At 33.7% G+C, this 13,515-nt stretch overlaps 1 protein-coding gene across 1 annotated transcript in view; it reads left to right on the forward strand.

Annotated features, from left to right (window-relative positions):
• The window catches only part of LOC148285679 (twitchin-like), a 263,782-nt gene that overhangs the window by 26,774 nt on the left and 223,493 nt on the right, over positions 1-13,515 (forward strand). The window contains 2 exon segments of the mRNA XM_088239054.1: positions 3,316-3,455; positions 13,270-13,291. Of these exon segments, the coding sequence (XP_088095180.1) occupies positions 3,316-3,455; positions 13,270-13,291 (162 nt within the window).

Here is a 13,515-nt window from a genome sequence, read left to right on the forward strand (position 1 = left end):
ATTTCCACATAGTATACAAAGTTAGTAAAGAAAATATATTACATATCAAATAAATACATACAATTTATACATATAAAAATGTTATTTTCATGTACTCAATAATCAAAGATTTTTTAATATTTATTTTAAGAACATTAAGTTACTGTAAATTGGGCGGGATAATGACAAAAATGCTTAAAGAGAGAGTATGGAGGGGAGGGAATATGTACATATTTATTATTATAATATCTACTAAGTTACACAATACATTTTTAGTGTAAATTTTAAATCTGACAGAGATTTCAGAGATCAATCATTTCACGTGTAATTAGCAAATTAATGTGTTTTTAACAAATTCATTGCTTAAAAATTGAATTATTTTCCATTTGTCAGATTTTTGAAGAAACAAAATGGAAATTTCGTAAGTGTTGCCAAGGTAGTAAAATTTTTACCTTACTTTGCTCATCTAAGGAGCGAACTAATGAAAATTGGATCTCGGATTAAACAACTCTATCGTGGACATTTGACCGATATTATCTTTAAAACATCAAATATTATTTAACATGATATAAAAATATCCATTATAAGTAAAACAAAATTGTTTTATATTTTAAGTTTAAAGTTCGTTAATTCAATTAATCTTATTAAATGGCCCTTTACTTATCTACTCTGTTGTGTCTTTCAATATTTCCAAATGCACAATAAGTTTTTAGAAAAATTAACAGAATTTTTTTTTTTTTCCTTACAATTGTGTTATAATTATATTTTTTCACATCGTGCAACATTACGTGGCGGCATCACGAATGCGCGCGGCAAAAGTGAGGCATAGAGGGGGAATTATTGGACACAGTCCGATGTATTGAAATATGATTCTATATAAAACGGACATTTTAATGTCATGTTAAATAACATTTTATGTTAACATATTACAACAGAGATGCAGAACATTTAAGAGAAGGTAATATAGAAGTCTAGGCATCTACAGGGCTTATGACCTGTCAATGGCTGGTTTAAGTGGCCACTTTTCACACTGTGTAACATTCACCATTGTGCCCATATTTGAACATCTATATTCCTTCAATTCTTTCATCTGTTGATGTTTGTGAAGTTAAAAAGCTGAAACCTTTATTTATGCAGGTGAGATTCATCTAATTGAATTATTTCACCTACATACTAGGCAACGCCTGAAAATGTTATTTTTTCAATTTCTATACTTCTTCATGGACCAGGTAATTTATCAACAGGTGAAATAATTCAATTAGATGAATCTCACCCGCATAAATAAAGGTTTCAGCTCTTTAACTTCACAAACATCAAAAGATGAAAGAATTGAATGAATATAGATGTTCAAATATAGGCAGAATGGTGAATGTTACACAGTGTGTAAAGTGGCCACTTAAACCAGCCATTGACAGGTCATAAGCCCTGTAGATGCCTAGACTTCTATATTACCTTCTCTTAAATGTTCTTCATCTCTGTTGTAATATGTTAATATAAACAGCTCCCCAGGGAGTTGAATCCAGTTCTTGTCTACAAAAATTTGGACAAACTCAAAATATTGTTAACATTTTAAATTTTAAAGATAATGTAGGTCAAATGTCCACCACGGCGTTGTTTAACCCGAAAGATCCCAATTTCGTTGGTTCTCTCATTAGATGAGCGAAGTGGTAGTCCATGATTGGAAAGTTAAACTAACTTCTCAAATAGATACCGAGATGCCGGGTTTCGAAGAATGTTGTATAAAAGAGAAAAAAATTGAGAGAATATGCCCTGTCCAAAAGAAAGCCATTTTTATTATTTTCGAGAGAAAGATATAAACGATTTTTTTAAATGAAGAGTTCAGTAATGATTTTTTCTAGTTTTCTCATTCCTATAAATAATACATTTTTTATAAGAACATATCAATACAGCTACCCGATAGTTTTAATTTCCCCTTCGTTGAGTAGACTTTTTGTAACATTGCCTTTTAGAAACAGAACTAATCATTAAAGTTTTACGTTTAGATAAGATAGACCTTTTGTGTCATATAAACATGTCTCCTCAAAATGCTTTGAGCAAATTATGCTTCGCTTTGTTGGTTTCCAAAACTCATCTCGCCGTACTCTTTTTTTCCTTCTTTCATCAGCAGAAAAGCTAAAATTCCAATAAATCAATCAAAACCAATTTTCTTATAAAAAGTAGCGTAAAAAAATACCACCCTGGCAACACTAACGAAATTTCCATTTTGTTTTCTTTGACAATCTGACAGATGGAAAATTAACAAAAAATTTAGGTAATGCACTTGCTACTTACACATGAAATCTGATCTTATCCTGTTTCTTATTAATCCCAGCAGCATTTCTACATTTTGAAACGACGCAGCACGGCATAGTTGAATTTAAATCGGAAGTTGCGTTTCGAGCGATGTCTACCAAGAAACTAATGGGTCAAAACGGTGGCCTCCGTGGTGTAGTAGTCAAGATGCTTGACTCACACGCGAAAGGTTCCGGGTTCGATTCCCGGTGAGAACACAAAAATTAAAATGTGATTTTTCTCAAGCCTGGGTGTTCTGTGATGTAATTCACCACTGTTATCGGGCCTCCTGGCCTGTTGTGGTGCAAAAATAAATAAATAAATAAATAACGTAAAACTGCTTGTTTAAGAGTAGTTTAGTCGCCTTCTGTTTGCTGCGCGTATGCGGTTTCTGGACTATCCTCAATTCTATGATGTCATGATTAAATGTGTATTTTAAATTTGTGTAGGCAAAAAAGTTTATGGTATTTAAAATAGTCTTGGTGATGTCATGCAGTGACATCACCTTGAAAGGAAGTATTTAGAAGTATTTTTTTTTATTTTTTTTATTTTTTTTTTTAAATTTAAATCTTAAAGTAGGGCACACATATCATACACATTGTTATGTGTGTTCTAATAATAACATTGCAAATATATTTAATTTATAAATTGTTTATCACATATGTCTTGACCATTATTTTAAATTTTGATATGTTTTTTTCTTCATAAATATTTTTTTCCATTTCGTAATACTTTTTAATTGCTTTAAATAAAATTGAATTTTGTGACTTTGCCTTTTTCCTAAATGGAAGTCTAATTTTGTTCTTTTCTCTAGTATTGTGATCGTGTTCATGCTGGTTCCGATCAATTTTTTTCCAAAATTCTGTTTTTTTATTAGAGTTTATAATTTTATGAACAAATATCATTGTATTGTAAAATATTTTTCCCTATCAAACTTTAATGTATATAAAACCCTTAATTTCTAGGCTGTTTCTGTTTTGCAAAAATTATGTCAGTTGGCAAATCGATATTTCTGAAATACATCCTTTGTTTCTTTGCTTCCAGGATACAAACCGTCGAAAGCAACAAATTCCTGGTCGTCTTGGAGTTAGACGATGTGATAGAGACTGATGCTGGACTATACAAAGTTAAGGCTAAGAACAAGATGGGCGAGGTGGCCGCCTCCATCAATCTTAACTTCAGTCGTAAGTGTTATTTTTTTTGACATTTCGTATATTTTTTATTCTTTCATCCAGACCTATTGTATTCTTTAGATTAGCTTCAAAATATAATAGACATTATATTTTGAAGCTAATCTAAGAGTGATGTTGTTCAACGTACAGTACCCGGCAATATATATCGTACGTCGGCATTTAGAAAGAGACCTTCGGCTATATTTGGCTTTGTAGAGCTTCGTCTTTGTCATACACGTGTCACGTGTAATGTGACAGTGGTTGTTGAACGTTCCTAAAGACGGTCGGGACAATTTTTAATTAACTATCAATATCATTCTATCACTTCTTTACAATATTTTTAATAATCCCACTTCGCCTATCTATCTGAGACAGCTCATACAACCTCTTTCACAGCACGGACTATCTCTTTGTTCTAGTAACGGAAGAACCCTTTTAATACCCTGTCATCGCTGTAATTTTCTTGCCTCCTCTTTCACAGTAGTAGCCACTTGATTGTGGAATAATCTACCCACTAATGTTAGAGACCCCTTCTTTATTTACATTTAAGTCAAGATTGAAATGTCACTATCTTAATATTTAAATTGTTTCTTTATCCTTCTTCTTTCCTTCCCATCCCCCCCCCACCCTTCGCTTCATAGTATAGTGTTAATTTTTTTACATATTTTTTTATTTTGTTAATCTTTGTTTTTAAGTTTTGTATAAAATTGAAAAATTCAATACGTCCATGAATTTATAATTTTCTCAAACTGAACGGTTTGGGTAGGTAGAAAGAAATTGCCTTAAGGCAATATGCCCACCCTTATATGTATATACATATATTGTATATGTATATAAAGTGTCAAATAAATGAGACTTTAATTAAAACTATCAAATTTAAAATAAAATTAACCACCAGAGATTTCGATCGTTAAATAACTGTAAGCATTTTTACAACCCCAGGTGTCAAAATATTAAATAAAATAGTTTTTGGAACTTCATACAGGTGCAAAGGGGACATAATTAAAGTTGGCGAGAGAAAGAGAGATAGGAATAGGAATTTATTTACGCTGTGACACATTATCAAACGGCCTAACCAACAACAAAAAAATACCACTAAAAATTGGTGTAAAAAATTATAAACAAATGTTTAGAGATCTTCATCAATGACTACCGTATTCTAAATCTATGTGACAAGTGAGTTATCTTCATCTAATTTCAATCTATCGAAATGCAGGTCTAATGGTGATTACAATTTGTCCGCGCGATGCAACAAGTGTTCGGGAAATAAATCGTATCATGTGCAGAATACCAAGTCTCATGGTCTGATGAGATGCCAATTATTTCAGTTCGCCTGTAATTAATCTAGCTGCGACCAACTGTTTAATCAGAGCTAACGGCCACGTGTTGATTAATTACAAATCCGTGAATCATTCAACTCTTTTTCAATTTCAAATAGTATCGTAAGAGATACAATCATTTCAAGAATCGACCATTAGAAATGTCTTTCCTAAATCAATCCCACTAGAATGAGGAATATTCACCTCTTCAATCATAAAATGATTCGGCTAAGAGCTCACAAATAAAGTAGTTATGATTGACAATTCATGATCCATTTGAGAGTTCATGACTCTTCCAGGAATGGAACCATGTACCTTAAATATGGTAGGCGAAAGCGCCAATCACTACTGATCTGGGCAAACGTATCACCAATCGATTTCCTTATTCAGGATTTTTATCTGAGAGCAGCCATCGAGTTGATAACACTCGTCTAGGGTTTCACACACAAAATGAAAGATATAACCGGGTTATAACCTGCCGCTGTAGGCGTGATGCAGAAGCGTTGGTGAGGATCTAAGACACATCCATCTCGTAATAAGTCACATTGAGTTTTGTTCAAATTTTATTTATTTGACTTTTTGTACATAATGTTATTTGTATATTAGCAGGTTTATTGCCAAATGGCAATTTCTTCCAACCAACCAATAAAATAAAAGTTTTATTTTTATAATTCAAGTTACAGAACATATTCAATAGGAAAAAAAATTAAAAAGCTAAAGATATATATGTGTTTATAAATTACCTTAAATCAAAACTATTACCAATAAAAAAAAGAGGAAAAAAAGGAAAAAGGAAAGAAAAAAAAAAGAAAGGAGAAAAGATTAAGGAAGAGAAAGAAGATGTTTCTTCAGACGTGATTTAAACAGAGATAATGTAGTAACATCTTTAATGGTGGATGGGAGATGACTCCACAGTCGAGCCGCATGGACCCTATATGAGTTAGAGAAGAAAGAGGAATTGTGGATGGGTATTAAGAGAGTGCCTTGAGAATTAGAACAAAGAAGTAAAGCATGAACTGATAAGCGTTGAAATTTTTCACGCAGGCATATAGGAGCATTAGGACTATGAAGTACATTGAACAGAAGTGAAAGGGAGTGATAGTCTCTCCGCTGTCTAATTTTGAGCCATTTCAGTTGCCTGCTATAATCAGAAATGTGGTCATATTTCCTAAAACCAAAAATGTACCTTATGCATGTATTCTGAAATTATTTCAGTTTATCGAGTTGCTCACAGCTTAAATTAGTAATGGAAACATCAGCGTTATCTAGAATGGGTAGTAGTAATGCTTTTTATCCCAAGGGGTAGTACTTATCTTATATTATAAGAATAGAACGGGTAATAAGAGAACTGTACCAGCTTAGATTTTGCCCAAGAGAAGAGACCGTTGCAGAAGACTGCTGCGAGACATCCATAGATTCAAATATAATTAATTGTGTTGTTCGGGTGTTGATTAAAATTTATGTTTACGTAATAATTGTTATTGTTATAATTATGTATGCTTCCACTTTCATTAATATTGTATCCCAACTCAACACAGGGCTTCGTCTCATAGAGTTGAGGATACTTTTTTTTGTAATTGAAAGCCCCACCCCACCCACTAACCAGGGTCCATTTTATAGTTCTCGTGGCCTCGTTTCTTGGTTAACAAAAGATTCACGTTTATTTTTCAGAAAAATTAATAATAATGTTTGGATAATTTATATAGCGCCATTTTTATGAAAATCACCTCAAGGGCGCTGTACAATTAATAAATATCCCAACACGCCTTGCTGCTACAGAGCGCATGGACGGTTGGGATTCTAGTTCCTTGTCTCCAATTTTGATATATTACAATTATGATATATATGAGCTAGATAACAGAACGTCTTGCAGCTACAGAGCGCATGGACAATAAGAAATCTAGCCCCTATTTACATTTTTATTTTCAATTTTTTTATTTGACAATGAAGTTTAGAGTTTAAGTGATATTTTAAAAACGAAATAAAAAGCAAATTTATAAAATTAGAATTTAGATAACAGCAAGTCTTGCAGCTACTGAGCGCATGGACGGTTGAAATTCTAGACCCCATTTACTAAATTTAGATATTTGATAGTTGATAACATTTACATAATATGATACAAATAATATGATAGCTTACATCACAAAAAGTCTTGCAGCTTCAAAACGCATCGACGAATGGAATTTCAACAGCATAAGAATGATTTTAAAAAGTTAATAATAAAAAATAATTTTAAGAAACGCAATAATAATACATTGAGCAAAGAACTAGTAAGTATGGCAATTAAGTGATCATGTAACAGCACAGAAAGTAAAATATAAAAAACTAAACAAAGATACCATTCCTTAAATAATTATTAAGGTTAATAAGACAATAGACGATACTCAAACGCGTCCCTGTTTTATTTTGGTGTGCAGTAAACATGATATGCTTTCAATGCCCCTATCGCCATCAGAGCAACCTCAGAATATCTAGTCAATTTATCTGTCATCCTCAATCATTTGTAATGTGTACCATTGCACAAATAAAAGAAATAAAATCAAAACAAGAAATGATAAAATGACATAAAATGTCGTAATTTCTTTATGCGGAAGGCTTACTGATGTTAATCAATAGTCCGGTTTCTCTCGAATAAGCTTTCTGTGGTTTCATCTTCATTAAACTAAAGCAGAGAAGTTCATTTAACTCTTGTGTGGCTGTGATATCACACTAATAAATTAACAATCCAAGACTTGATGTATCTTACTTATTTTTTCAAATGAAGAAGTTGTATTTTATGTAATCTTCAAATGGACATTTTCACACCTAATTTAGAAAGTCTAATTAGTATAACTATGCTGGATTTTAAAACAAAAAATATTCAATCTTGCTACCCGAAGATACAGCAATACATCTGTATTAGAGAGAGCACGAAGATAGTACACATAATAAGGAAGACTGAGACGCTGTTCTATAGCCGCCGTATCCGATGTTGCGTAAAACAAATTCAGTTGGTTGCTGACAGTGATGAAGGACGCACGCAGGAATTATGAGTGGCGAATTTTTGTTTTTTTTTTGCTTCTATTATGACAGGGCTAAATTATGTGTTTATTTTAATAAATTATGGAAAAGGTACTATTAAACTGAATGACTTTATGTTTTTTTTCTTCAAAGTGTCTGAACTATAGAATATTTCATCTTTTGCGTACACGCAACTACGTACTACAGTAACACGATGTTACATCATCGCGCGCAAAGGGATTATTTACCACAGTCTTTTAAGAGTTAAAGGTGCACAGCCAAAATTGCCTCCTTTTCCAACACTACTCAGATAAAGACAGCTTGGTGACGCGAGAGAGAGGCTCAAAAGTTAATTCCCCGATAGCTTAGAGAGCGCATGAACAGATCCAAGATGGTCCAACAAGGTCAGCCAACACACACGTTATCAAGAACGTTTACTGCCACTTAATATACAATGGAAATCGACTCACCTGTGTTAAAGTGTTCCCCCTCGCTCCACCAGATATTAAATGCGGGAATGATACGGATGTTAAGTTCTTTCTTATTCTGCTTTGTGCATCAGTATTTTTGGATATTGGATGCGGTAATGATAATAATGCTGACACTTTAGTGGTAACTTTATATAGCAAGATAGCGGTACGAATATTATTTGTTGTTAGTTTTTCACGCGGATCACAGAAGACTTCATTTGTTTGAAGAAAAAATACAACTGTCAGTTTTATTTGAAAATGGAATTTGTGAATTGTTGCAATGCGGTAGGTACTGCCAGGTTCCTACTTCTCAAGGAAAAGCCGGCAACCAAAACATGCAAATTGCAGCAAACATTCACGCGTAACCACAGCTAGAAGATAAGACATAAGTTTCAACTACATTGGTCTAAAAGTCCTGTGTTGAGTTAGGACGAGCAATTAGTTAACGCAAACACATGAATATATCATTACAAATATCATATAGGATCAAAAACATATCAATAATTTAAAAAAAAACCAAATATACGGCACATCCATATGGTAAATAGTAAAGTATGACGTTAGCTCGTTAAAATTTTTAAAACCATTGATCACTACGGGTCTGAATCGCGGTATCCCACTTAGGCCAAAAATAGCTTATAATTCCGGTATCACTGCACTTCTTGTGATTCTAGTATACTACTCGTATCTTCATTGATTGGTATTTTCAAGAGTGCTTTCAACACAGACTTCTGAATTGAATATCTTCTGTAATTTTCTCCGAATAGGATTGCGTAACCCACTGTCAAGAAGCGTTGCCAAGTAGCTCGGATACCTGGACTAAATATACCTGTCTCGCGACTACTCAAAATCTCTCGGATCAAGGGACGAATCTCGAAAGTGGTCCCTTTAAATCAGTGACCTTAACGTTATGTGTAAAAATTACGCGTTTGACCAATTTTTAATATGAACGTTATACTTATCAACTGCTTGACACATTCGTTCCACTGCTGAATACAGTCCTTTTGTAATCTCTTAAAAACAAGTATATGAATCGTGCAAATCGTCGGTGACAACATACAGACTAAAAACCATGTCTGTTACACAAAAAAGTAGCCAGAAATTAAAATGCACGCAACGATCCATGGAAAAACAGATGCTCGCTGTATGTTTAAGAGACAGAGTAAGAAATGAAGAAATAAGACGCCGAACCGGAGTCGTGGATATCATGGATCGTACAGTGAAATTGAAATGGCAGTGGGCAGGATACTCGGCGAGACAAAATGATGGCAGGTGGACACCCAGAATAGTAAAGTGGAGGCCACGGGCAAACAAAAGAAATTTTGGAAGGCCACAGAAAAGATGGGTCGACGACATTGCCTCTATTGCCAGTAAAACGTGGATGATATAAGCGGGTGATAGGAAAGAATTGAGACGCTTGGAAGAGGCCGCCATCCAGCAGTGGAGAAAACAAGGCTGAAGAAGAAGAGAAGAAGATAAACTCTTCTAATGTTTTCATTTTTGGGCTATCTGGTGCCATCTACGACCCGCAAGCTGGACAATGTCACCAGCTCACCAATCAGCTCTTTAACTTCACAAACATCAACAGATGAAAGAATTGAAGGAATATAGATGTTCAAATATGGGCAGAATGGTTAATGCTACACAGTGTGTAAAGTGGTCACTTAAACCAGCCATTGGCAGGTCATTAGCCCTGTAGATGCCTAGACTTCTATATTACCTTCTCTTAATTGTTCTTCATCTCTGTTGTAATATTTTAATATAAACAGCTCCCCAGGGAGTTGAATCCAGTCCTTGTCTACAAAAATGTGGACAAACTCAAAATATTGTTGATAGGAGTTAAGAACTGGATTTTCCTTAGTGGGAGGGATTTGAATGGGATGATTTTCGAATGTTTGAGTTTACTATTTACCATATTGATGTGCCATATATTTGTTTATTTATTGTTTTTATTATTGTTGTATTTCTGATCCTATAAAATATTTGTGATGATATACTTGCGAGTCTGTGTCAACCAATTGCTCGTCCCGATTCAACACAGGACTTCTGGGTCCATGGAGTTGAGACTTATGTCTCAAATAATGTGTAATAATATTATACTTGACACTAAACTTTCTTTTACAATTCATATTGAACATGTTATCAATAAATCCTTAAAACTTCTTGGATTTATTAACAGAAGCACAGCTGACTTCAAAAATATCAATACCCTTAAAACTCTCTTCTGTTCCCTAGTTCGCCCGCACCTAGAATATTCCTCTGTTATCTGGTCTCCATATTATGATGTTCACATCAAGAATATTGAATCAGTTCAAAATCGATTTTTAAGAAAGATAGGCTGGAGGTTGGGCTTATCCAGAAACCAATATACGTATAATGAGGTAGAAACTACCTTGAACATATCTTTTCTTTAAGACCGTCGAAATAAATCCGACCTTATAAGGACTATAGTCCTATTTAAAATTCTCAACTCACTCTTTGATGCGCCTGAACTACTGAGCTCAATAAAATTAAATATCCCAACTAGAAACCTCAGACAAAACTCACCCTTTCATACCGATAACCATCGAACTAACTATGGTTTTCATTCCCCTATGCCCAGAATTCTTAGGTCTGCCAAAAAACATACCAGTCTTGATATCTCTGATAACAAGTTGTCTTCTTTCAAACGATCACTGAATCAAATTCAATTATAAACACCTCTCTCCCGCTTCCACTCTCACAAAGTCTACTATAAGCCATTGAGTTTTTCTAATTTTGTTATAATAATTTTCTATGTATAAATGTGTCCATAAAAATGCCCATTGGGCGTAATAAACTGTCTTCAAGTAAATGAGCAAGATTTTGTAAAAAAGGAGGATTTATTATTTATAATTGCTTTCAATTTATTATTTTGACAGAGTTCATATTGCGATAACATAAAGATAAAAACAGGGCAGTGTAATTCTTGCTTCTTAAATTATTTTTCCAATTACTCAGAGTTGAGTGGGGCTATTTCGGTCGCGCTTTTCTCCCGAAATAGCTGCTGCAGGAAGATATAAACAGACGAAACTGCTTTCCACGAATCTCTCCAGCGGTTGAGAAACAGAACAGATTTCTCAACTTCTAATTTACGCTCAGTGGTTTTTAATATGTAGCGAGGGGTATTTTTGGACAAGCGTACTAAAACTTTGTAGCGATCGCGTCATGGGCTCGTATTCTCAAAACATTTATTTATTTTTGGAACAATTACGTATTATCTGTACGCCTATAACTTATGAAAAACCGTCACGCCATTTCCCCGTAACGGTAGGCAGAGAGGATAGAACGCCACTTTAGTCTTTATTTGCATACATACAACGCTTCTTCTACTTTCATAAATATTCTCAAGCAAGCAAGATGATTAATTTGACTTTTGACATGTACATCTTCAAGTGTTTGTTAAAGTCGTTCATGCCATGTCTTTCTCTGTCTTACTTGTTTTCTTTTTAGCCATTTTTTGCTGTCCATTCGCTCCACATATCCGAATGAACGCAGCGTTCGCGTTCCTTTCTTGATTTTGCCTTACATAATGCACGAATCTCGACATTTGCGCATCTACCGTACATAGTTTTACCATACTTTCGTCTGTGAGATCGCATCTCGATAGCGTTCCACCTACTTTTATCCCTGTTTTTCCAAGTCCATTCTTCATCAGGGCCATTTTGCCTCTTGCAACAAACATTTTTCAACATATTACAACGGAGATGGATAACATTTTAGAGAAGCGAATATGGAAGTGTAGGCATTTACAGGGTTTATGATATGTCATAGGCTGGTTTAAATGGTCACTTTACACTCTGTGTAACATTCACTATTTCGCCTATGTTTGAACATACATATTTCTTAAATTTATTCATATGTTGATTTTATTTGCCTGGATTTTTTATGTCCACCTTTCACTCTGTTCCCGGCACTCACCCTCCTTTCAATATCTTTCTCAGTCATTCCATTCCAAGTAAACATACTTCCCAGATACACAGTAATTTCACATTCAGTCAAACTTTCATTCCTTTCAAAACATATCACATACGATTCATCGACATTCATCAGCAAATCGCTTCCCTTGCATGTATCGTAAACTTTTGTTACCAAGAATTGCTTGCAACAATAAATTCTACAAACTCAAAGTCATCACTATTAATTATTCCTAATCCGCACCGGTAGCACAATCACAAATAACTATCGACGTTCTCAAAAACATGCTAAGCATTTGAGCGATCACAATGAACAATAATGAACATGCTTAAGTTATCGCAGTCATAAAGTCAACGCATGTGTAATCTGTAAGTCAGCGCTCGTGTCGGTATGTTTTTTGTTTTCGTCGTAAATAAATACAGTTTTCTGATGAAAAATTGTCGTTTACTATAAAAAAATTAAACAATATATTGCATTTGCAAAGTAGTTAGGAGTATCTAATACAAAAACAACAAACAATTATTTTTCTTGACACATGGCTTGCCAACCGCCGGCTAAATGCAATAAATAGTTTGATAAATAATAAATAAATACATGAAAATAGCAGTTTTGAAATATTTTCCATATTTACACCGGTAATATTTAAATATGTGATTGCCCAGCAGGATTATACGTCGCGAAACATTAATATTTTGACACTTAATATTAGGTGTTCACGGATGTGCATTGTGACCGCGAAAAGGATAAACAACAATGGTGAGATATTGTTATCACGTCGCTTATTAGCACGTCAAAAATTATTTGTGATTGAGCTACTAAACACTTACTCTCGTACACATACACACAAACACACCCTCTTGCATATATTTATATACGTGCGCACACGTTTAAGAATATACCATAATTTAATATGATTATGATTATTATTTCAAAAACTTCGCTGGCCTGTCTTTCAACCTAATCCTTTTGTTCTCATTTAATGATTATTGACTGTATGTTTCTTTAAAACAAATAAATAAATAAAAAGATTTGAAAAAAATTGACCACATCAACGTTGTATGAAATTCGTGTTTTATTAATTTTTATTAATTTATTTTTCAGCGGCTGACCAGGAAAAACAGAGGTAAGCGCACCTGCCTATATTTTAATAACGAATAATTATTTGTTTAATACAAAATAAATCATACACGGGAAACGAGAAACGACATAAAAAATGTTTTTTTGAACGTGTAAAATATTCCTTTTTAAATTTAGAGCATTTGATTTTACGGCAAAGTTTTTCGAAAATTATAATAAAATATCATAATAAAGTAAAATAATGAATCTTTATGGCATTAATATTAAGAC

The sequence above is a fragment of the Micrasema longulum genome, unplaced genomic scaffold (genome assembly GCF_059751315.1).
Source record: "Micrasema longulum isolate JH-2025_06_02 unplaced genomic scaffold, ASM5975131v1 h1tg000014l, whole genome shotgun sequence".
NCBI classification, from domain to species: domain Eukaryota; kingdom Metazoa; phylum Arthropoda; class Insecta; order Trichoptera; family Brachycentridae; genus Micrasema; species Micrasema longulum.